The 26,193-nt window shown below is 35.9% G+C and overlaps 1 protein-coding gene across 2 annotated transcripts in view; it reads right to left on the reverse strand.

Moving 5' to 3' along the window:
• Window positions 1-1,534: 1,534 nt before the first annotated feature.
• Window positions 1,535-26,193, reverse strand: part of EMC2 (ER membrane protein complex subunit 2) — a 44,615-nt gene continuing 19,956 nt past the window's right edge. For both annotated transcript variants that reach the window (XM_071553983.1, XM_071553984.1), the window contains 6 exons: window positions 20,669-20,754; window positions 20,447-20,506; window positions 17,975-18,056; window positions 16,751-16,861; window positions 15,778-15,882; window positions 1,535-9,623 (listed from right to left, as the gene is read on the reverse strand). In XM_071553983.1, the coding sequence (XP_071410084.1) occupies window positions 9,537-9,623; window positions 15,778-15,882; window positions 16,751-16,861; window positions 17,975-18,056; window positions 20,447-20,506; window positions 20,669-20,754 (531 nt within the window). In that variant the 3' untranslated portion in view covers window positions 1,535-9,536. The remainder of the gene's footprint in view (window positions 9,624-15,777; window positions 15,883-16,750; window positions 16,862-17,974; window positions 18,057-20,446; window positions 20,507-20,668; window positions 20,755-26,193) is intronic.

Raw genomic sequence — 26,193 nt, forward strand, 5'->3', positions numbered from 1 at the left:
ACCACTTGACTTGTTATGTGTCCCATTCATTGCAAGGTACTTGACAATGCAGCACTTTCAATAAAGAGAAAACTATGATTATAAATTCAAATGGTCTGATTTACTAAATATAAATTAGTATTTTAATGGAATATAATATTTGATCTAAAACTCACAACACCAAATTCACATGTTCAGATCAAAATAAAAACTCCTGCTGAGTTTCAGAGTTGAATTCAACTCTCAGTATACAGAATAAGTAATCTCAGGATTAGTTGTGACCCCTCTAACATTCAGAACCACTTCTCGTTTTTGCCTTCAAGCCCTTTTTATACTTCATTCCAAATTCCTTTGCTATGTGATCTGTCATTTTGCAGCAGATCATATAAAAATTCTGCATACAACATATTTGAAATACATTTCTCTTGTTAATCTAAATGGCAGATTACCTTTTATAAACTCAGGGAAGGTTACAGGATCAAAAGCTCTTGACATGTATAGAAAATAAACCACAGATAATTAATAAAACTTTTAGATTAGCAAGACATGCTAATTTATATCCAACTACTAAAGTTCAGTTTGAATAGAAAAATTAATAACCACCTCAACTATTAAAAGATCATTTTTAAAATGAGTGTGTAGAATGCTTAAAACATCTGGAGATGGTATAAAATGTACATGAATTGTGCCAAATTTACCCTACACTTTCCTGTCACTTGAAGCACTGACTGGAATGACCCACATGACATAAATTTCTTGTTACCTGTGAGAAATTACTAGACACAGAAATTACTTCTTTCCCCAGACAAATTTAGCTGGTTGATAAGACAACTAGTAATATAATATTTATGAAGTTAAGCAGAATAAAACTGATAAGGGCTGTTATTAATTTCATAGTAACACCTATGAGCAGTGGTTTTTTGGGCAGAAGAGATTCCATTGATTGTTACTTTACATTTGAGAAATCTGAAGCAGAAAAATTCTAAATTACTGGATTACATCATATTGCAGAGCCAAGTTGGTAACAAAACTCAGGGAGTGGGAGGCTGCTTCATGCCTCACAGAACTATACCATTGCCCACATTTTAGCAAGATTTTGTCATTACAGCAGATTGAGTAACTCCCCTTCAGTTGCACAAAGGAAAAATAACTAATCATAGATGATTTCCAGCAAATTTACCTATTTTCTGCATATAGATTTCAACTGAGAGATTTTAAACTACTTAGGGGGACAGGAAAAAAGGAATAATCCCACAGACTGACCCTGTAGATAAGATATGTTACTAATAAAAGAACAGCATTTACAGGTGTCTTTTACAGAAAGATCAGCATAATAAGGAAACTTACCTTCTCAATCCTGCTAAAATCATATAAAAACTCAAAACCCACCAACCTTAAGGAAGTAAGAAAAAAGAAGTTATGTTTTAAGATTCGTCTTTGCTGCAATGGCATGCACCTTCCCTACCAGCACCAGTTACATAATTTGACCTCTGAGCCAAGCAACATGCTAAGTTAATTGATCAAGAACTGAAGATGCATCTCTATGTCTGAAAGACAGTTCACTTTATTCAAACTCAATTAACACTTCAGTAGTTTGCTGATATATGAAGTCCACCATGAAAAAAGGCAAAGTGTCTAAGCATAGTTTCTTGTCCTTTTAAGCTGCCAAGAAAAGCTCTCTTCTGTTGAGTTCTGTTTTTCCAATCGACTGTGGGCCGGAGACTTGACTCTGCAGCATGATGGTTAGGTCACTTGCTGGGAACACAAAAACCTCAAGTTTAAAGTCTCTCTCAATCTGGTAGACAACATAAAACCCTACCTCCTACCACCCAGGGAAATGACTGTCATTAGGCTACTGGTAATCCAGTGTAGAGTAAACCTTGTGGGTATGGCTAAATCAGCAGTGAAAAGGTTTTTGTTTCTCCTTTCTATTGTGGTACAAAAGCAGCAGTCAAACCTCAATTTCATTGTATAACAAAATCCTTGTATTCTAGCCAGTCCTCAGTAATATCACTTCCCATTTAAATAGTCTTCTTCATTCAGGGTGTTTGTGCTCTCCTCCTTCCCACCCCCATGGTGGCACTGAAGTGTTGGTCCTCCAGATCCCTGGGGACCTGACAGTAGAAAGACATCCTCCTGATGTTTTCGATTCTTTTGGCTCATTTACCTGAAGTGATCAGGAGCAAGTGAACACAGCCAGTACATGGCAGTCTTCTGGTATTTCTCATTCACTGCCAAAGAACACACCCTCAGGTCTCACCCATCACTGAAAAGGCAACAGGACAAAACAACAGAAAACCCAACACCCAGATGTCATGCCTTCATCCTCATATGTGTCATGGTTGGCCACAGCACACAGGCAGGAACCATGACCCAAAGAACCACCACAAAAGATGTAACTGGTGGGAGGCAACAGGCAAGAGACTGTGGGAATGGACAAGGCATGACGAAAAGAGATCACATGGCTCCTCCAAGGCCCAGCAGAGCACAGGCTTTGTTACACCTTTTCTAATCCAAGCAGATCTTTAACCTCACTAACTCTTATTATTTCCAGTCTCTACAGCCTTTCTTGCATTGATTTTGTTTACAATTTTGATCTTCCTGCATTAGTCAGCAGTCACTTTTATTGCTTTCTTCCTATGACTTTAGGCATAGATGGCCATATATTAAAAGTCACTCTTCAGCTGCTAACACAGAGCCAGGGCAATTCAAACAATTATCTGTTCTGCTTCCACTTAGGAGTCTCACAAATAAAGAACACAAAATAAATTAAAAAAAAAAAAGGTGCCCAGATATAAGAATCAAATCCATGTCTAAGCACTTAAGCACTTAAATATGTGGTCTGATTTTCAAAAAAATTTGGAATCAAAAAGGTGCCAGCAAGGCCAACTGGGAGCTGATGACTTGGGTAATTCCGTCTCTTATTTTGTTGCCTAAATAGCAATTCAGGAATAGGGCCCAGGAGCTCATTTTGAACAAAATATTTGTATGTATGCTGCCTAGAGCTGAAAGGAATAACTTGGATCATTGATCCCATCTGAACTGGGAAATCACTGGAATATTTTTGAAAAGCACTGTTCATGTTATGCAGGCATTCAGAAGATTGAACAGTTGGGCAATGAAAAGACATGAGAAAGGCTGTTCTCATCCTGAAGACAAATGTTAAGAGTGGGTTACAAGGCCCTGTCACCTTGGCACAGAAGGCCCAGGTGCTCTCAACCTGGAACCAGTGTAAGATGCTGCTCCTTGCACTGACCTCACCCAGCCAACAGCCAGTCAGCCTCATACTCGACAAAATTCACATTCTGTTATGTAGTTAAGACAGCTGAAACACTGAACTTCCTTCACAGAGGGCTTTTTCTTCAGCAAACTTCAAATTTAAAAAAAAAAAGGTCTAAGGAAAAACAGACATACATTTCTTTGTAGGCTTCTCCATCTAATTCTCTCTCAAAGTGATGCTATCATATATTGATTTGATCTCAGTTGCTCCCAAATGGCCCCATCTACATCTCTGCTTTACTGAGAAGATGGTTTGAATATGGAAAAGCCTTGATGTTCCTTGAAACGATTCTGATAATAGGGGTAGCGGTTTCTTTCATATGGCTAATCAGGCTCAGAATTACCTGAATATTGGACCTTCCCAAAAGGAGCAAATTTTCTGTATTAGCAAAGGCTCCTTTCTAAGTCTGGGCAGTACCTACACTTAACTAAATCAAAGTTTACTTAAAAAGCTCAATACAGACATCACATTTCTGGGAAGTTTTGATCAAAAAGCTTGGCATGCCTACAATTACAATATTGTTACAAGTCACTAAATGTTATTGATATGCTTAGAACAGAAATTCTGTGTTCATTTTATATACAATTTATCTCAATTACAGTCAGCAAGACCAAGGTATTTATAGATTTCTCAGCGATTTCATCCTCCCTTTGAGTCTTTCCAAGATATTTCCAGCTTACAAAAAGCCTGCTAATAATGGCCAAGCACCCCATTGAACAAACATTCAATTAAAAAAAGTAAAGCAATAACATTAATTTCAGAATAAAACAGACACAGCAGCTATTGACTTTGAATAGACCTATTAATAATTTTTCATGGTTTTCATTCTTGATTCTAACTTGAACAGAATAAACTGCAGCAGCTGTCCAGGATAAGAGCTACCCCAGTTCTTCTGGGTAGTTTTCTTATACCACTACCCACCTCATGATCTATCCACACTGTTTTCAAAATCTAAATGGAAACAAATACTCTCAGATGGGCACTGACAGTTTTGAGTGTTGTATCTGTATTTAATGGAATAAAAAAGAGAGCAACTTGTCAGACACACCACTGTGTCAAGCTCAATTACCTAAATAAACAGAGGCAATGGTTAATTTTACTTGCTGCTCATTTTTTTTGAAACTGCTTCAGTGTTGATTTTTGCAGTCTGTTCCCGGGAGGATTACATCTGCCTGGTTTAAAGTTTCACTTCCAAACATCACATCCAAAACCTAAAAGCTTGCTACAGAAAAACTGTATAAATCTGGGAAAAGATCCCTCATTCTTTGGGGAAAATTAGCATTGATCCTAAGAGGAACCTTATTTAAGGAAGCTCCGTCTGCGGGACAAGCCGTGCTACTATTGCCAATGCAAACAGGTCGTGACCTGCCATGATGGAAGCTCATCAAGAACTTTTCCCAAGTGAGCAGTCCCCCTAAATGTGTCTTTCTCCACTGGCAGCCTTGAGGTAGATGCCTACATGCCACCCAATTGGTCTGAGAAACTCTAACATCAACAAGGTCGCATTGAAAGCAGTTAAAATACACAGGCATGAGGAGAGAAACATTTTTGCACTACATTTTATTTTTTAGCACAACCTTAGACTTCTTATTATTTAGGCAATGCATAAGCGCAGTATATTTCCCCACCTTCTACACTGGACCTCTGCTGACTCAGGCTGAAAAGTAGGTTCTTCCTCCCTCCAGCCATCCCTTTGACCTTGGGTAACAGGCCTCCCATCTGGAAGTGTTTTCCTGGAGTTATTCACTTCATGCTGTTTCTCACACACACACACACACACACACACACACACACACACACACACACACACAGGCCCAGTGACTGTGGGACTGAAAATGCAGTCACGATGTCACACAATTACAGGTCATTCAGCACAGATCACATTCTTTGTCAAGCCTCCACGAAGGAGCTGAGCAGACTCCAGATATTTGACAGATCTGAGATCCTTTCAGTTCGAGGCAAAGGCTTACATGCTGACCTTTAGGTGTGCACTGAAGCCAATAATGTGCAAAACGTTTGGAGCCAGGATCAATCCAGCAAACTGATCCCTCACAAATCTGCACCTAAACCCACAATGAAAATGAGAGAGTATCACGTGAGCATGGATCTTCCACAAGACTCCAGCTGTGACGAGGCCAAGAGGAGAGAAGTAAAACAGAGGACAGGACTGTCTTTAGAAGGAGGAAAAACCTGCAGACAATGTGCAGCCCTACTGGTGGCTGGATGGAGCTCAGGTACTCTGTGGGTCTCCGAGCACGGGCACCTGAGCTCCTACTCTGTAGGCTCTGGCTGTGCTGGTCCAGTGTTTAGTTCTTATCACCTTCAGTGCTCACCTCTGGGATCCCAAGTGCAGGTGAATGGCTTTACAACTTGCCAGAAGCTCTACTATTGCATGTGGGTTAAACAGGCCTGTATGCTGCTCTCCAGCCTTCCTTCCTTCCTGATAAGCACTGGAAGGATTGCACTGCTTTGTACAGGGGATTTCCTCATCACAGAGCACAATAAATTCCCCTATGAAGTGCAATGACAAAGGTTTTCCCATTTCACATCCAGCATCTGAAAAAACAACTTTACCAAACATGACTTCCAGGGGGTTGTTTTTGAGTTTGGTGTTTTATTTTTGGCTTGCTGTTTATTTTTAGAGGCAGGTAGACTACTAAACCATTTATTTCTGCAAAAACAGTCTCTGGCAGAATCTAACCTCCAATTGGTGCCTATCAAAAGGATACAGATCTCTAATGGTCCACAGTCATTCCAGAGAAGACTTATGACTATTTCGAGTAACTTACTCTCCACGTAGACTCAAGTCATCTGTAGTTAAGCAATAGTTAGTCCTAAAATTCTATTCATGTGCTGAACAATAGAAGTACTAAGCAATATTTTAAGACATATTAAGCAGTATTAATTTCTAGACAAAACTATATTCCGGAATTGTTCTAATGCTCCTCTACTCTGACACTAACTTCAGGGAGGGTGGGAATAGTCCTTTCCCGCATACAGGGCTACGTGCACATCACATAGCACCGTTTCACTGGAATCTGTATGGTTTACGTTTTAATGGAGTGTTGGTTTTAGAGATGAATATATAGAAGCTCTTGAGTTACAAGAAGAATTATTATTGCAAACCTGACTGCAGCTATAGTTGGTGTTCTTGGAAGATGAGAGTGTAAGTAACAAGAAGCTAACAAATTCATGCCAGTAAGTCAAGTTTAATTTGCATTCCTTTTCCCCTCCCTTCTAAAGCTGGCTGAAATACAAGTTCCACTGTAAATGCAGTGAGTAGCAAAGATGGATGCCATTACAAATACAGCACTGCCAAGAGGAAGTCCTCCGTTGACTAATAACAGAGTTTCCAATAGCAACTGCAAGATATTCTGGGCACTGAACTGAAGAGATTTAGGGATATGTTCTATGCAAGATGTGCTTTTTGCAGCTACATAATATGAATTGTATAACATTTGGTCAAAATAGTTTTAAGAATCCACCAGTCACTTGTATCACAAAGGCAGAATTTGAGGTTTTGGTGACTCTTCAGTGACCTTTACTTCACTGGGTAACACTAAGCTCTCGCTATCAAGCCATTATCAAAGTATGGTTGAAAAAAATAAGAGAGACAAGTCCTTGTTAAACAGTCTGGCATTACAGAGGTACCAAGTTTTTGCTGTCAACTGAAACAATATGAAAACATAGCCTTTTATTTTGGAATGAGACTGCATGCTTGATAATATTTTTTTTGTGTGTAGAATTTGTCACTGTCAGAGCACAATACAAAGCATAATCAAGTTCATTTGTTAATTATGTAACCCATTCTTTGAAAATCTACTTTTTAATGCAACACAGTGTCAGTGACATTACAAAATCATTTACTAGAACTGGAAAATTACTTTTATGAAGATCATATTATCTCACAACTTCCCTTCTCGGCAAGCTCCTTGCTTGCTTAGAGTGCAGGGCATTTCATACAGTTACTTCCTGTGCAGACAGGATATTTACCTTTTTTATTATTTATTTTTTAATTTGATTATGGAAAAGACCCTCAATTTCCCTTGCTCCAATTCAATAGTTCTATCAGAGACTACCCATGCATTTTCATAGAAGTAATTTATTTTACCTTTGAAGTAAACGTGAATTTGTCCAAAATATTTGCAAGGTCAACTTGTAAGCTCTACTATATGGAAATTATGTCAAAACTACAAGCATAAATCAGAGTGCTAAAGAGTAATTTCAAAAAGATGATAAGCAGCAAGTGAAATGAAAAGGTACTAAGCAGCCAAATGACATGAATTTTTTCATCAAATCACTGAAAATAGGAAACACAACAAATTTTCTTACAGAGAAACTGATATACTATATAATCAAGTCATTATGTTAAAAGTTGCCTCTGAATAAAGAATATACAACACATTTCAGCTGCATAGATGACTGCTACAAAAAAATACTGCACTGCTGGTTTTTAATACCTTGGAGGTTAAATGTTATGCACTGCTAAGTAATTTTAGTCTTCAGTACAGCTCCACACCACTTTTAATTTATAATGCAACCAAGTTATATGAGAGGTAGGCAAAAGAGAAAAAAAAACACCAGTGAGGGTCTAAAACTCTAGATGGCACACTCCTACAGTCAAAGACTACAAGTCTGAACAGAAATACACCAGCTCACCTGTGATACTTTCCTGGTTTTCCACCCAAAACATATACAATCTAGCCACAGTGTTCTGAGGCCGGTTTGTGAATTATTATTATAGAAGGATCAGCACTATTCCCCCAAGTTAGAATTGGATGACTTAATATAATACTATGGAGTATTTGCAGTTTTGTATTTCAACAATACTGAAATAAGTTAAAATTCCACATACAATTCTCATGGTGTAGCACCCATCTTGTCACACTATCACACTCCAACCTACTTCATAGGTAACAGGAGCGAGATCATACACATTTCCTAAAAGCCCAGTCCGTGCAACAACCAGCTCAGTTATACACATTTTCAAGTTTTCAACTTACAAAGGAAGTTTTTGTTCCTGTATTGTTTCACTACATCAAGTCCAGGATCATAAAAAGGACACTTTGGTATATGGCCTTTAACCTACTCATTATGTAGAGTAGGCAGTATAAAATCTAAAAGTCAAATCCTGATGATAACAGTCATAAAAACATCGCAATAGTTTTATTAGAATTTGCCAAGGGTCTGTTGCTGCTGTTATGCAATCTTACTGAAGCTGTAATAAATGAAATGATAGCTGTGCAACTGAATTGCCACAGTACACACCTGAACAACATCCAGAATGATCAGAACTGCTAAAAACACGATATAGGGTGTTTGACTAAACAAGTTGTAGTAACTTTGAGTAAGTAAGTGCCCAAAGACAAATACAGTACAGATTTACTGCATGCTAGATGCTTCATGCTGATGGTGAAACAAACATTATCCTCCAGTCAGTACAAGGCAGTTCAACAAGCTGTCTCATCTTATCCTTACAGAGCAGTAACCCTTGGTTATCATGGAGAAGATAACGCACTAGTCACACCACAGTGAAGGGGTGCCCAGACCACAGGCACAGAATCAGTACAGACCAGCACAGGCAGCCTTGCATTCAGGTGGCTTTCAAAGTCATGATGTGGAACACATGTGCAACAAAGGACACAGAGAAGGATTAAAAAAAGTGAATATGCATATACTGATTGGAGAATTATGTGGACATGGAAGCATTTGCCCACAAAGCCACAAAGAAGAATGCCTTTGGCCATAAGCCAGTACACAAGCACCTCTGAAGTCAAGTACACAAGCAAGTTTTCTCCATTTCTACAGTACTGAATATCAACTCATTGTCATATTTTTTCTCTAATATAGTGTATTCATAATCCCTCCGTGCTGTATGGTAAACATTTTCTAGAAAATGTACATCTGGAGCATGTTTTTACATATATAAATTCATCATTTCCATTTGCAAGTCCAATAAATCACTATTTTTTAAACTCATTTAACAAGTTTATTTCTACAAATTATGGCTTAGAAGCAGGTACTGTAAATACAAAAATCTGAAGAAAATGAAGTGCAGCAAGTCATTTCCTTATGTTGTCTATGTGGATAAGTTATTAATTTCAGGGGGTATTCATCACATTTCTTATAGCAGCAATAAATAGGCAATTTACTTTTCATAAAATATTTTATATAGCACATTAATCAATACAAAATTAACTTTTAACAGCACTAGAGTAACATAACCCACAGGTTGAGCATGGTATTGAAAACTTTCATATTGGATCTTTGTGCCAAACTAAGACTGAGTGATTTGCAGGGTCTCCAACATGTCTTCCACTGCCTTCAAAGAGTATTTAGTTTCTTTCTTACTGCGACCTGCAAACTAAACAAGAAAGATTGTTATTTGTCAAATATCAGAAATTCTGCACATAGATCCTGTGAAAATAACAGTTCTAAACATAACATATCAAAAATGAACTCTACTTGCTACAAACTTAAAAGTACAGCACTAAAACTAAGAATTTTTACCAGAATACAAGCTGTATCACCCTTCTTTTATGAAGCAATGAAAAATTACTTAATAGTAGAACTCCTTAATTTCACAAATTTGCTCTGAATTTGAATATTCTGCACTAGTACTCCACTTTGAAATTTAACATTTAACTGAACAGAGATATTCCTGTTGTTTTGTTTGCTTTGTGAACTTTAACTTAAATTTTATTTCAGACTTATTTTTTATGCAATCCAAATTAGGTTATATTCATAATTTAAACAGCAGCAAGACTTAGACTTGTTATTAAAGTTAGTCTTTTTTCTACTTTTGTTATAGCTAGTCAGAGAAAATTCTACATACCAAAATCTACTACAAAATAATCCAGACAACATGTAATCATATTTTATGGTTTAACTGTAAATGATGACCTTGTAGTTGATTGTAGCCTAAGAGAACAATAGCAGCTTCAGAGAACATTTGAAATAAAGTCTGTCCTGGTAAGAAAGATACAGCTTAAAAAATACTACAAATGGCTTTAGATTCCTTAAGACACTTGCGGCCAAGTTTGGGAAAGGAAAGGGTAGAAGGATAGGAGATGCTGACCACCCCATGTTGACCTCAAAAGGGTTTGTCTGAAAGTACTGACAATTCCCATCATTCCTCAGCCATATCTAACACAGTAGATTTATTGACAAGGTTGGTCTTCAGTCAAATGAAACTCCTGACCATTTTTAATACACTTGCACTAAAAAGTTATGCATTTGGGATTGGGGGTGTTGGTGAAGAAATTACAGCAGCAGTAACTACAACTTGCTCATAGTAAAACAGCCTATTCTCTACGTAAATGGTAACATCTAAACACCCAATAAATTTTCAATTTGATGTTTTTTATTTCAAATACCACTGGTGTCTCGCATAGCTAGTCCTTGATTTATAACGTGTCCCTTCTGTCTTGTAATTAACTTAATTTAGCAAACTCTTGATGACCTGTTAAGAAAGATTAAGTCATCAAACCCAGGTAATATCACACCAGCAACAAGCTGCAGGACCTGTTAACCTGCTTTTGACCCCCAGACTACAATCTAGCATTGAGGTTACCAATCAGCACTGAATTTTTAAAAAAAATTGTTTTGGCACAGTAAATTATAAGCTATTTCAAATTAAATAATTAGATAAAAGGAATTTTGTTACTGTGACAACACTTCATAGTTAAGAGATGTGCTGCAAACACCATATTTTCATATTTTATATTTTCTAGGTGATTAAGTGATGTGCCATGTTTTGATTCTAGTAGTATGCATACACCTACTCTTCAGGTTGTGCAGTTTCCATAGTGATCTGCAACAGTCAACTTCAGGGAAAAATCCTAGATTTTCTAACAGACTCTGAAGTGAGAGAAGCAACTTTTGCTTAGATTTGACTGAATACAATATCCTCTTTCTATAAAAGTAAACAGATACTTGAGGATTCCAAATCCTTTCACAAAAACAAGTAAGTTAAAAAACAGAACTCAAAACCTTCGACTGAAATATTTTTTCAATTCAAAGCATTCAGAAATTTCAATAAAAAGTACAGAAGCCTAAATATACTGTGATCAAAAAGCGCATTTGGCAAGACACACAGAAAGCATGCAGGGAAAAACTTCAAAATAAGAAAATCTTTTCTTATTCTCTTTATGAACACTGAAAGCAAAACTGACATAAGGTAATAGTTTAAAAAATGCTACTTGCTAATTTCAAGAATGGTTGCCTTCATGATACTGACAGTTAGTTTAAGGTGAACAAATAAAACCAAACTCTGTGTCCTAACAAACAGAAGCACCCTTGGAAATGTAATCACTTCAAATTTGCCCTGACAATTATTTTGTCTATTCTGCCATTACACAGCAATTTGACTGATTGAGCTCGAATTCATTTCTTAAAATCATGACTTAATTTTCTGTTTCCCCAACGGTTAGTAACAAACTCACCCTCCTCCAGCCATAAATAACACGTAGATTGCTAACACAGAAGCATTCAGCAATGTACCCAAGAAGCATGTATCTGGAAAATTACCCTGAGTAGGATCACAGTAAAGATTCTTGTGACCATTAATCAAACTTGCCTGCCTCTGCTGAAACACTTCTGCCTGAGGACATGCTAAACCAATTACCTAATTGAAGAGCACCAGGTAGCCACATTTTGTTTCTATGTTAAAGTAACTGTGACTTATGTTCTCAGTCAGAACAGCAAAGTTCTTTGCAGTGTCTGCACAGGCAGAATGATCCCGTTTCTCAGTGGTAAGGCAAAACTAAGATGATGATGATAATAATAATGAGGATAGTAATAGTAGTAGTAGAAACAACAATAGTAAGAACAATGACGATGATGATAATAATAATAAAGTAATTCTTTAAATAACGAATCCTCCACTAAGTCCTGAAACAAAAGATGAAAACTAAATTTGGTTGGGGTTTCGTCCACCCACCCAGTCAATTAAATTTAAGAGGCCTGAAGAATAATGACTTTTTTCAGAGGATGTGTTAGCAGCCAGGAATTCCAGCTCCATACAGCAGCTCTAGCTACAAAACCTTTCTCTCTTCCTGCAGTTTACATTTCTCCTAGATTAGACACAGATGAGAAGTACTAATGAGCATGGATGGTTACATGTTTAAGATCAAAATAAGTATATTAACCAGATGGAGTGTCAAATACCTGTGCTTTTCAGAAAATTATTTAACTCTTCTTTATCATCTTGTTTTCCTGTAAAGACGCTGCTGCACAGTCTAACCAACATTGGTGAAATCAGGTTTCCTTTTCATACTTAAGCATTTCTTTCTTTAAGTAACAATAAATTAAAAAGTTTTTCTGATTTCATTTAGGAATACACAGGAAAAGCAAAAATCCAATGCCAAAGCAAACTGCCTGAATGACAGAATAAATTGAAAGAAGGGGACCAGTAGAAATATTTCAAGTAAAGTGCATATAAAATAATAATTATTTAAAAAGCAGTAAGTATAGCCAGTACTTTGAAGAAATAAAGGCTGTTTTGCAAAATTACTGAGCAAACTGCTGGTAATTCAAGTTCAAATCCAGACTGGAAACAGGGAAAGATCTCACTGCAAAACAATTGCTTGAAAGTAACTTCTTGAATTAATAACACAAAAATTTAAAGTGACAAATTCATATAATTTTTCTAGGCATCCAGATCAGGATTCTCAATGCATCTTATTCACTAGAATATGACCACCAGAAAAATTTCATTTAGCAGTATGAGAAGGTCCAACCAATAAAACAAGCCAAGGCCAAATACAACAAACCCTTAAGGCTCTTACTGAACTTTACAGGTGGATAATGCAGGGAAATTTGAAGGATTTATAGAGATAACATAAATATCTAGCTTAAAACCTGACTACACATGCCCTTCATTAAGGGAGGAACACTGAAAGGATTTCCCTTGGCACAAATGACCAAGGTTTCATCCTCAGGTCCAAATGATGACATTTTCCAACCACTCAGCTCACTGAGGGAGCAACAAATCAACACTGACTCACAGGGGAAACTGACACCTACTACATCACCAAACACTATTTGCTGTAGCCACTGGATGTTATAAGTCTGACATAAAGACTGGAGCAGCCAAATGCTTCTACAGCCATGTAACAAGGTCAGGAGGGTTGGGATGGGGCCGCCCAGCCCAGCTGGAGTCACCAGAGCTTCTTGAGGTACTTCTGGGAGGAGGAAGGGGGTGTTCACCCCATTTCCTTGCCAGATCTTAGCTTGAGCACTTATGTTTTCTCAGTAGCTAAATTTCCCCTACGATTCCAGTCACACATAGTGTTCTTCACTTTATATCCCAAACAGCTAACAAGAGCAGCTGAAGTATGCAACATATCACAAAAGTACAAAGTCACAAAGAAGTTATGACGTTTTATACGTATCTATCTATCTATCTATCTATCCATCCATCCATCCACCCATCCATGTTAGCTGTGTTAAAGAGGACTGTTTGGGAAAGCATCAACCAAAAATGATTAATGTAGGATGCAAAAGAACTCCACAGAAACAGTAAAAAACAAACCAACAGGAAAAAAAATCAAACAAAAAGAACAAACCAAACCAAACCAAAAACCACACACCCAGAAACTTCCTCAGTACCACCACCATTCCCAATAAAATTCATGTTTTATTACAGAAATTGTGATGTTAACGCACAGCCATGTGGAGACCAAAAAAAAAACCCCAAGGAAAAAAACCCAGGCGTGCTTATCTGGCTGTGAGTCAATTCAATACAAACTGTCATAATTAAACATCCATTATATTTAGAACCAGGAGTTGCCTATTTCTAGGTCTTCTAGGCCATTCCACAGCCAATGCTGGTTTCCGCCCAGACACAGCTGAAAGGGGCAGTTTCCCAGAATTGCTAACAGGTCTCTACTGGTGCCTTGAACTTCAGTCACAATATTTACTTAGAACATGTGCAAATCCACTCTAAGCAGTTCATTTCACTAAAATGTAAATCATGGAATAGTAGTTTTCACTAAAAGTTCACACATCTTTTAAAACGTGTTTTGTTCTATCAGTGGTGAATCCACAGTGTATTCCATTTTCAAGGGTCCTTTTGTATGTATTCAGTTGTTTTGGTTGGGGGCCAGGTTGTGGTTTGTTTTGTTTTGTTTTTTTTAATCCTGCAGTAGTTATGTTTTCTGTCAGCACTATGCTTACAGAAATATCAGATGATATTCAAAAGAAGTCCCAGTTATTTTTGGGCCATCAGACAAAGTAGTTAATCCATACACATCATACCATCATGAGCAGGTAAATGGTTTACTAATCAAAACCAAAGTCATTTAAAGAGCAGAAGAGAGAAATAAACTTTAGGCACACAAGTATAAAAATGCTTAATTATATACTCAGGAATACAATATTCTTAAACTGTAAAGTACAGTCAGAGGCTACATAGCCAACCTAGAAAAATGGAAAATACCTCTAAGTCGGAGTACATCGAAAACACATTGGTCACAAGAAGCTGCACTCTTGGCAAGGAATTGACACACAGTGTGCACTAAGAAAACTGCATTGATCAGAAAAGGAAATCTAATTTAGTTCCGTAATAAATGGAGCTCGTAAAAAGGCCATTTGGTAGTCTTAACCATGAAACAATAGCAACAAGAGAAAAATTAAATATTGGGTTCTGATACTGAGATATTGCAGAGAGAAAGGAATGTTACATTATTGATATAAAGTCTTTGCATTTAATATCAACATTTTTGCTCAGAAAAAGTTCTGGGGAGAACTGGACAGCATGATGGTGTTCAGGATTACATATATATAAACTTTGATTGGCAGATCATTAAGAATAGCTGTAAGGGAGTCAAATAGACATACTGTATTTGGGATGCACGGACAGCAAAACCCAAGAGCTAAAGTGTGTTTTCATTCATAGTTATAGAAAGAAATAAAGGCTTATGACAAAATAGCAAATACACAAGTTTAAGCATAATTTTTAAAATAGTTAAAAATGCTTTTAATGACTTCAGCATGCTTTGACTATGGCCTACAAAGTTAATGTTTTCACAATTCAAACTACATAAAACCAACTTCAGTCACAATTTCTAAAGTAATTATTAGAAATACCATTAATTATGATTTTGAAAGGTCAGAGTAATAAATACAAGGAAAATAAAATTCGAGAATTTTTATTTATTTTTTAGTTAAATAGAAGTGTACAACAAAGTCTCTCTAAGAACTAAGACATACCATGTTCTATTACATAGCTGTAGAACCAAGTCTTGGAAGTCAATATTGAGTCCAGGCTAGCAGAAAAAAGTCTATCAGGTAAAAAATACTAACTACTAAATGTAAAATATCACCCTTATACTGATTACAGCTTTCAGGAAATCAAACAGAAGTAGAATGCAAAAAATACAAACAATGTATGCTGATTTACATGTAAATTATGCTGATTTACAAGTCATATCTAACCTCTTGAACAGCACCTGAAAAAAGTGCAGAAAAGAACTATGGAGCATGTTAAGAGTATCATAAAGCAATGATATACTAACCTGGTATGCTCTGTTTATTTGGTTTGCTGCCCAGCTGGCATATTTCATATTATCTTTTTTCATTTTTGCACTTGCTTTTGGATTGGAAGCAATATGACTGGCAGACTAGGAAAACGATAAAATAAGAACAAAACCCAGAGTAACTGTAAAATTTATGAGCATTGAACAAACAGAACATTCGCCACCTTTGCAGTCTGAAACCCACAGTGACAACTGGAAAAAGACAAAAAAATAACAAGTTGCTGGCAAACAGCATCCAGATAAGAACTAGCTAAACCTTTTTAACAATTGTTTGTTCTAATTAAAGCTACACTACACTTCAGTTAAGTTGTGCACTGAGTTAAGAACCAAACTGAACATGATCAGCTAACCCAATTTGCTTTTCCTAAGGTGTCAGTTATGAATTAGTTTTCCCCATTCATTACCAGCAACAGTACAAAACACATCACTTGTGTGTCCAAACTGCTATTAAAAATGAAACACTACACTCTTCCCTGTGGCATCAGAAAACACATTTTACAAGCAGGTAAGACTCTGCATAAACTATGCCCACCTTCACCTGAAAGAGTAAAAAGTATTACTTAAGAACCAAACTCATTTCAGAGACTTTTTCACTTACATAAATAAATCTATTATGCAAGGAATCACTACTACTGTGCTGGTTCTCTTCAGCAGTTCACCATCCTTTAGAGAGGAGTATGTCTTTAAATCCTTGTTCAAGAAGTTACTTTTATGTGCCAATAATTATAATTTTTTGGAAAACACAGGCAAGACTTAAAGGTTAAGACCACTTCAAGTAAGGAGTACTTGCTGGCACAAAATTGTCCATATCCAGTACTAAAATAGTGTTAATAATATGAGCTATTAAGTTAAACCAACAGGAGACAAAAAACCCCCAGCAAATGGTTAAGGATAATATATATGCTTAAACATATTCAAAATAGTAACATGGAAAATAAATAATGATGCTTACCATGTAAAGTCCAAATAGAGCTCTCATATTTCTGTTGTTAAGCTTCAGTGCTTGTGCAAAATACTTTCTTGCTAGCTCAAGATTTTCAAGACCTCCTTGAGTGTATTTAACCTGTAAACATGAGAAGCTCCTGAAACCTGCATATCATTCATACCTCAGGCATTCATTCTGAAGCAAAGATATGAAAATTCACTTCAGGTTTGTTTCTCATGATACTTCAAATCAGGGAGTCCGACCAAAGGCCAAATACTGGCTTGGGAGAAATCCAAGATTTTCTCATTGTAAGAATTTTAAACTATTTAACTACAGAAGAAAAAAACCACCCAGCATTAATTTAATTAATTTATTTCTACAAGAATGAGAAGTGATTATTTTACACCTAAAGACTTAAAACCTTGGGATAGTCTCTTATGAAAAGCAGCACAAACTTTAAAGCTAAATTCTGACTACTAGAACTCCGTATTGACTCTGTGTTCCCTCAGCACGCATGACACCAGTACACAAAACAACACAATGCCTTTCATTATGTGTTCAACTGCAAAACAGCACAAAAAGACTAGAGGACTCCTCCACTGATTTTCTATTCATTTTGCCAGTTATTAGATCAACAAAGAGAGGGATAAGTACTAGAAGATATGCTTCATAGTCTTTAAACCCAAATGCTATTCAGACTTTCAAGTTTTAAAGTTAACCAAATTTTATCCACATTAACAAAACAAATTAAATCCATTTTAAGGAGTTAATGGTATAGTTTAGGAAAAAATAATATAATTTGGAAAAGAAAAAAAGACTGCAAAACCTTGAGATAAAACTTTCAAGTCTACCTACAGTTTTTACCTCTCTTCCACCAGTGCTCCTACAGCAAAATTTCATATGCGGATTCCAAGATCTGACTCCACAGTAACAGGCAGTTTATCATAACCTCCCAGTTGTAAAGTTTAACTTCTTATGCACTTAATTTGAAAAGTGCATAAACACTTCAACAAGAAAAGTTCATTTAAAACGAGTTTTTAGCTACAATAATCCCTACCCTAACTCTTACACTTAGCTTAGTCACAGTGAGTAAGAAAAGTTCTCTTTACATATTCAGTTCTATGACATGTCAACATTCTCCGTACTCTTTTAAATCTCCTAGGGAAAAAATTAAAGAAACCATTTTCATCACTTCTGTAACATAAAAACAGAAAATGTGTCAAACATAATTGATGTTCTAAAAATACCTACTTCAGCATATTGCTGACAATATAAGTGGTTGTGTGGATTAGTCATCATAAGCTCCTCTAAGCAGAAGGCTGCCTTTGCATAGCTGAGGAATATAAAAAACAGTGACAAAATGAAACAAGTACGCAGGTCTTTGCTTCAGTTTTTTTACAGCACAATAAAAGTCTTACTTTTCCCTCATAACATCATGTGATTCAAAATTAATAAAAATGTTTCATTTTTAAATGATGTTGGGAACCAAGTTACTCTTTTTACATAATAGAAATAGTCTAGGTATATATGTAACAGCTCATGGAAAGCATTTAATAGCTAATCTCTTATTAACAAGTGCCATTTCTTATCAACAAGAGTGATGAATAGAAACAAGTGTTAGGTACTATAAGACACTTAACTGACACTACAAATTAATTCATATTTTTCCCTACAAGAAAATTCTGAGGATTCACAAACCAAACTACAGACCAGAGCATTTACACTGTCAGTTAATTTTACCTGCCAACAGTCAACCACAGAAGTGAGATCAAAGAAAACATAAGAACAGTTCTAAAAACCAAACAGTTCAAATTTATGTATGAAAACAGCATCAGACCAGTCCAAATGGGCAAAAACTATCATTTGAAAAGAAAAGGCTAGCCCTTGGGTTTTTTAGTGACAACTTTCAGAAAGAATTGAAAACCCAAGCTCAAAATGTAGGTTTATTTACAATAAACTTAGTTTCATAATCTTTCAACTAGTAGACTTTTTTGCAGAATTTGCATTGTCTACAGATATGTCATAGCATTATTGTGCAATTTACATGATAGGATTCCAATATTCAGAGATGCAATGTTTATAATGGCAGTGTGGGTAGATATTAAATATTGCAATAAAAGCAATTTAGTCATTATGAGACAATATTAAAACATATAATCTGTAAAATCTTTTATCTTAAAATATATTGTGGTTTTCTCCTGTGCATGTTATGATAGTCATGTATCTACTTTAAACTGGAGATAAAATAACAGCCACCTCATTCTCCAAAAGCAGAAGCCACAGTCCTCATTACAGAACAGTGCGGAACTGAGCGTGTATAAATCTTGTATATCTAAGTGTGCTTATGAACAGCAAGAGCATGGTGATTTCACACACCAGACTACATTTGTGACCTCGAAAAAAGAAATAAGCTGATGAATTGTCTTCTTTTTTAAAAATTAACTTCTAGTTGCTTTTTAGCCAAAAGCCCAATTTTTTCCTCATTTAATCATCGAAATAATAATAATGATGCTGATAGAAGCACAGTAAGCACAATGAATTCTTTCAATGAACTGAGGAGAGATTTACATATTATTTTTTATTGGAATTACAGACCAAGACTAATACAAGCATGTGCAATTTCTTTGTCATGTTTTATTGCACAATTTTGTAATAAAGATTATAGCAAAAAACCCCAAACTCAATAATGGAATATGCATGTTTGCACCACTCTATCACTCACTTTCGTACCGACAGATTTGACAAGCTTAAATATCTTTCAAGTCAATTTTTTTTCAATAGCTATTTTCTTGGAAAACTGGCTGGTAAATTTCCTCAAACAAACTGAAATCTGGATATCAAAATTCTAGATTATTCCTTAAGTCAGCATTTAAAAGAGTTGAGTAATTATTTTCTTTGAGAACAGAGTGGAAATAGAGGTGACAGGGGAACATTCTTCCTTGACAATTTGATTCTTTTGTTACCCGCTGGAAAGGAAGGAAGGAAACAATGTGATATAATTCAGACTGGGCTGAAGAACTAAAGAAAGAGAGGTTGAAAAAAAGATACGCCTTTGGGTGGAGGTTAGAATTAATGCCGTGATATTAAACTTGCACTAAGGCTTTCAGCTAATCCTCTCACACTGGGATTTCCTCCTGTCACTACAGCAATAAAAAAAGCTAACAAAAACATTAAATATCCAATAAGCAAGTTACTACAACATTCAGCATTCCTGATTGCATTGGGTTTTGTACCCAGGCGACCAGATGCCTCTAACTCTGGATCCACGTTTTGCTTTGTCTTTTTTTTTTAAAGGTTACTAAAAGTTCTTGGAGAGGTAAGCTAAAAAAAAATCAGAGTATCACTTGCTGTGATCAACTGATTTTAAAAGGAAGAATTTAACATCTCCACACAGTAAAATACATCATCTGAATAAAAAATGAAGGACAGTAAGTGCTGTTCCCTGCTACACTCAAACTTCTTTTAAAATATCAGATTTTAAAATTTACTGAAATATAAAGGTTATTAAGTAAACTGCTTCTGTTTGAAAATCAAATGCCTTCTTAAAGCTTTTGGTAGTCAAATAAGGTTGGCAGTTATTTCCCATTGATGTCCGATATATTGGAAATGACATAGCATACTTTGTAACACTAGTCCTTCAAAAAAAAAATCACTGAGGTTTACGATTTACACAGAGTGAATTTCAAATTAACAGTTTTTATGTGGACTTAGCAAACAACTTACTCATGTTCATTGATGTAAAGCTCTGCAAGTTCATGCCAAGCTTCTTGGTCTCCAACAAATCTGTACAGAGAAGACAAGAGGGGAAAAAAGGAAAGAATGTGCAAGGGATTCTGTAAATGATCAGCACGGAAGCAAGAGCGTAAATTAAATGCAAATTCCATTTTAATTAAAAAGATTTATCAGAATAGCAAAACACAATCCGTATTCTTGTAAGACACTCACTGTTCCAGATACTCATTCAGCTCTCGGATGGCCTCCAGATTTTTCCCCTGGGCTTTTCGAATGGCAATCTTACGCTTTCTTGCTGCCTATGGGTTGACATTAATAAAGAATTAGGCCTCATAATTCCCTGGGGTTTTGTAAGGAAAGCAATTTGACTGTGCAAATTATTATCTCAATACCAGTGGAATTCCACTGCAGAGAAACTGCTAGGTTGAAGTTTATAAACATACCCTATGACATCCCACTGAGAGATTGAAAACCTCTCCTTACAATCACATTATGGATGCTTTTCTTTGGAGGCACAAACTGTATGCATTACTTCATTCAAATAAATGACTGTCCAGATTCTGATAATTACAAAACAGCAGGGGATGCTAATCTTCAGCCATTCCAAAGACTCCCACCTTGTCATTCACAAGATCCAAGATTACAGAGGAGAAATGGCGACTGAGTCTTAGAGAATCACATGGATGCATCTTGGTTGCCACTGTATAACTATGGCTTTCAGCCATTTAAAAATATTCTTATTGAAGTGCTGAATACCATCTTTAATTAATGTTAAATACACACCAATTTCCTAAACAAGTCTCTCATCATACTCGGAGCACAAAGTTGGCTCTGCAATGTAAAGGGAGTATGAAATCGCCATTTCAATGGCAAAAACTGAGCAGTGCTTTGATATGTGAGTAGAAAATGCATTTTAATTTAAAAAATATAAAAGCAAGATATAAGAATTGTAACGTATTTAAATTTTGAAGTTTATAAAAGTTGTTACAGACCACCAGAAGAAAAGATGCACTTAATTCTAATTGTTGATCATTCTGTACTTCAATACAATACTCCAGCTTCTGAAGGATGTTGGTTACAGTTTTTGGGCCTTCAGGCATCGTGAATCTTACAGATTATTCTGAGTTGGAAGCAACCCACAAGGATCATACAGTCCAACTCTTAAGTGAACATCCCATACAGGGATCGGACCCAGGACCTTAGTGTTAACAGCATCATGCTCTAACCAACTGAGAATCAAGATACACTTGAAGTGTGATTCAAAACAACAGAAATCTTCACAGTTTGGAGCAAACAGCACCACATCTCAGCCAGCCTGAAAGTTATCAGACCAGGAACCTGACAGAATGAAAATAAAATCAAATTCCAGCATAACCTGCCTCAAAGAATGAATGCCATCAGCCTCCTGCCTCACTTATATTCCCTGCTCTCTTGGGGGATCACAACCACTGCAGTCAGACATGAGATGACTGATGGTTTGGTGTTCATGGTATGTACACTTCCCCTTGTTTGCCATTTCTCCATGAGATAAAATTAATGACAAAAAATATGAAGGACACTGTTCTGGTAACTAAGTCCCATTGCTTATTCCCTTCATAGCTCTCATCCTATTTCATCTCCTATAAAAAGTTTATACAGTCGGATATCACCTTACAGAAGGCTTGACAGCACGGGAACAGGCAACTCTTCAACAAAATCTTAAACAATTTTAATATTTAAATTTCAGATATCTCTGAAATCAACTTCTTCATGATGTACCTTAAGGTCACAGTCATATATACCACAATTTTTTTTTGTATTTTTACAGTATTTTAATGACTCCCTTAAATAATTTCTTATCCTTTATCATCATTTGAACAAAACAATTGCTCCCAAAAGACAAGAGTGGTAACCTAGTTCAAGCACAAAAATAGCTCAGCTAGAAACACTTTTAACACCAGCTCTAGATTTATTCTTCCCTCGGAATTCAGCCCCTTTACCTCTCCTATGAATATACATTCAATAAAAATTCTGTAAAAAACAACTCAAGTAAGAAAAAAGTATTTCATTTCTCTGCTTAAACGGAACATACAGGCAGGGACAAGACTCATCAGTATAAGCAGGGGACAAATTAGGACACATGCAGTATGGTGGGTTTACCCGTGGTCAGTTTTTTTCCATTGCTTCTTTGTCAAACTGGAACTTGTGAAGCTACATACATCATCCTACTTTTACTGGGAGACATTTGGCTAAAAGCCATAAATGGAAATTTTAACTGCTGACACATTTATCACTCTAACAATAACACACACTGTTTATTTTATTTTTGCTTTTTTTAAAAATAAAGATAATAGCCTAATTAAACTTAGTTTCTTCAAATACAAAAAGAATTATCCCACATGCTTATCATACTGCTATTACTAAACAAAATCACAAAGTAACAACAAAAAAACCCCAAACAAACCCATTGTTCTCTATCAGATTTTATGAAGAGTTCTCACAGTGTTTCGTAAAGCAGGTCACCCCCTTGCTGTGGTGGGAACACCAGGGCAGTGTTACCTCACTGCCCAAAGCTGATATTATGGACAGCCCAGTGACCTGTTCACTGAGCCCAAAGCATGAGAGAAGGGAAAGTGGGGCTAAAGCGTGCACAGTCGAAGGAGTGTATCCTGCAGCTACAGCCTATGGAGTTGGAAGTTCTGCAAGTGACAGACTATCAACTTTAAAATGTAGCTCTCAGATTAACAATTCTGTTGCTATTTTCAAGATTTAGATTTAAAGAAAAAGAATTCAAGAGACTGATCAAAAGTAAACTCTTGAGAACTGAAATCATCTATTAAATATTAAGATCAATCAATGCATATGACAACTCAATTTGCAATGGCAAGCATGAACAGTCACTCTCCTCTTTGTTTCTACGCAATTCCTTCAATCACATCCAAGTTAGTTCTTCAAAAGAGTCTGGCAACAGATTTTTCTCCATGGCTGATTTATTTCTTAACCACAGCACTCCCAAGTAATGTTAAGTCACTGGAGCCTCAAGACATTAATTTATGAAAAGCTACAACTATTTCTAGTCACAAAAATTATTTTTACCTCTAGCAAGCATGTCATCTAATGCAATCAAATAAGAACGAAAGCATTAAACATAATTAACATGTTCTAGTGGTAGTACTTAGGAGTTAAAGGAATTGAATATACATTTGACAGAATTTCCCTGCTTCACCAAATCCTACGAAATTTTTTTCCATATTATACTCTTGTTTCTTACTAGAGGAAAAACAGTATTTAAGCTGCCTTTTTTCATCCACCTTCCTTATCACCCAAAATAAAGCAGCATCTGGATTTGAAATCTGCATTCATCATCCTCAAAAATGCTGGGATAATTTTATTTACAGAGGATTCTGAAATTACAAAAGAGAGGCTCAGCCACTCACAACAGTGCTGACATCCAGAGGATGAACAAAATGTTGTATAGTAGCATAGAATTTTTGAAATTCTGTTTAAACACACTGAAAAGAAGTCAGTGAGGATGTAGAGGTTTTTTTAAAGCAATTTCTAACATTTTTCTATCATATACGTACAACCATAAAGCCAAGAGACATACAGACAGGTCCAGCAGATCTGAAGTATTCAGATCTGTGATTCATAGGAGGGATACGACAGGTGAAAAAATAAAGACATGAAAATAAACTACTATTGGTTTCATTTGCATTCACAAACTACTCTCCTATCTGACTTCCTAGTTTTTCTTTGAATCATAAAGTCTATCAGGTTTTTCAAAAATAAAAACCAAAATTCAATTACTCCAGTAGTCAACACTTGAAGAAAAATATATACAATCAAAAATATACTACAACCAAAACATAGGCTGTTTTGTGTGCTGCAACTTCTAATTCTTGTTCTATGTCCCTGAGGCTCCCTGTGCATATCAGCTTGAGTGCTGCTCTGTGAGCTCAGGCTCACACACAGAATGCTTGCTGAGCATGCTGAGGATGGCAGCATAATCAATTGGAATTTACACACATAGCATCAATTTTTCTTTATTTACATACAAATTAAAAAAAAATATGCTTTACTGTGCAAAGCCACTGCCAACACTAATAACCATCCTATCAGACAAAAACAGTTATTTGATAAGAGACTCCTACCAATTCTACAGAAGCTTTACCTAGCATTTATTTCGTATATCCTGTTTATTATCTGCCTTACAATCAGTTGATATAAGAAAAACAATTTCAAGGTTTATGTTTATTTATGTTTAATTATTATTAATATACTTAAGGTCTTTTTTACCAAACTCCTCACATTTTAAAATACAAACTCACTATTAGGGTACCTATTGCAAGATACTAAAAAACTGCAGAATGCAAACTACAAATCTGTTCAATCATTAATTTCAAGTCCACCAATAAGAAATTTAACTATAGGGATTTGAGATTATTTTGAAATCTAAGAACCCCACTAAAATAGTCACAACAATTACACTGATAAAGACAAGAAAATAACATTCAAGAGGTATATTTCAGTTCTTCACAACAGTAAAATTTTCAAGAACAAGCCTCACACGAAAATGAACTCAATCTTTTCTCTCCTTCCACCTAACATCAAAAGGAAAAGACAAAACTTTCAGTGCTCTAACATGATCTGCAGCGTTTGACCATGCAGATTCTATAACATGGATTTCCCCCATCAGTTTTCCAGAGCTTAAAATAGAACACTAGAATGGTTATTGGCCAATTCTGTAAATCCAGAATTCTTAATTGAAAGATATAGGCATCTTAAAGAAATACTTACACTGTAATCAGTATCACATGAACCAAGGTACTTCAGTATGTACATACTTATTAAGCAGGGAACCTTTCTAAGCCATTTCTTTTAAAGAAAATAATCCCCAATCTGGCACAAGAACTAATCCTCCATTTGTCATGATTCTTTTTAATTATCATTAAGTAGACTCAAAAGGAAGGGAGGACTTGAACATTTATCAACTTCTGTCTTTTATTAGTAAAACATACCAAGAAAAAAATCTAAGGTTGTTCCAAATTTCACAGTTGCAAAGAAAGTATTAGTAGGAAAATTTTCAGGGGCTCGTAAGTCTAGGAAAGAAACAATTTCCTATCTGTATAACTACTAGAGCATTAAACAAATTATACTTTTCATCTCGAAAAGAAATTTTTCTTTTTTTTAACATTTTAGAAAATGTGCATATGGTCTAAGAATTTGATACATCGAAGTATTTTCCTTCAAATTGCAATATGCAAATCAAAACAGAAGTGCAAACAGCTACAAGACAGAGGGAAAGAATTACAAAGATGTCAAAAAAACACTACATAATCTTAATACAACCACAATAGCAAATGTGCTCTTTCCAGTCTCCAGTTTTTCAAAGTTAGTCATGGAACACAGTTATATCAGGGTAAATCTTGCAAAGCTATGCAGGCACAAGCTGCTGACTTGAAGCTGCTCCTTTAGGGATATCGTCAAAGCGAAACACAAGTTTTTACAGAATTGTAGGGGGAATACAATAAACAGCCTGAGACCAGCATAAAGAAAATTGGTAGAAGCTGCAAAGGCTAAAAAGCTGAAGCCTCAAACTGGAAAACACAATAAATACTATATACCAAAAAAAGTAACAATTTATACAGAGGAAAGTAAGGCTTCCTTAATCTACTAGAGTTCTTCAAGGAGAAAACAACTAAGAGTGAAGAAGCACACTAAGAGTGAGGATGAATAAAGATCCATTTAAAAGTCAACTC

Source organism: Pithys albifrons, chromosome 4 (genome assembly GCF_047495875.1).
Source record: "Pithys albifrons albifrons isolate INPA30051 chromosome 4, PitAlb_v1, whole genome shotgun sequence".
Taxonomy (NCBI): Eukaryota; Metazoa; Chordata; class Aves; order Passeriformes; family Thamnophilidae; genus Pithys; species Pithys albifrons.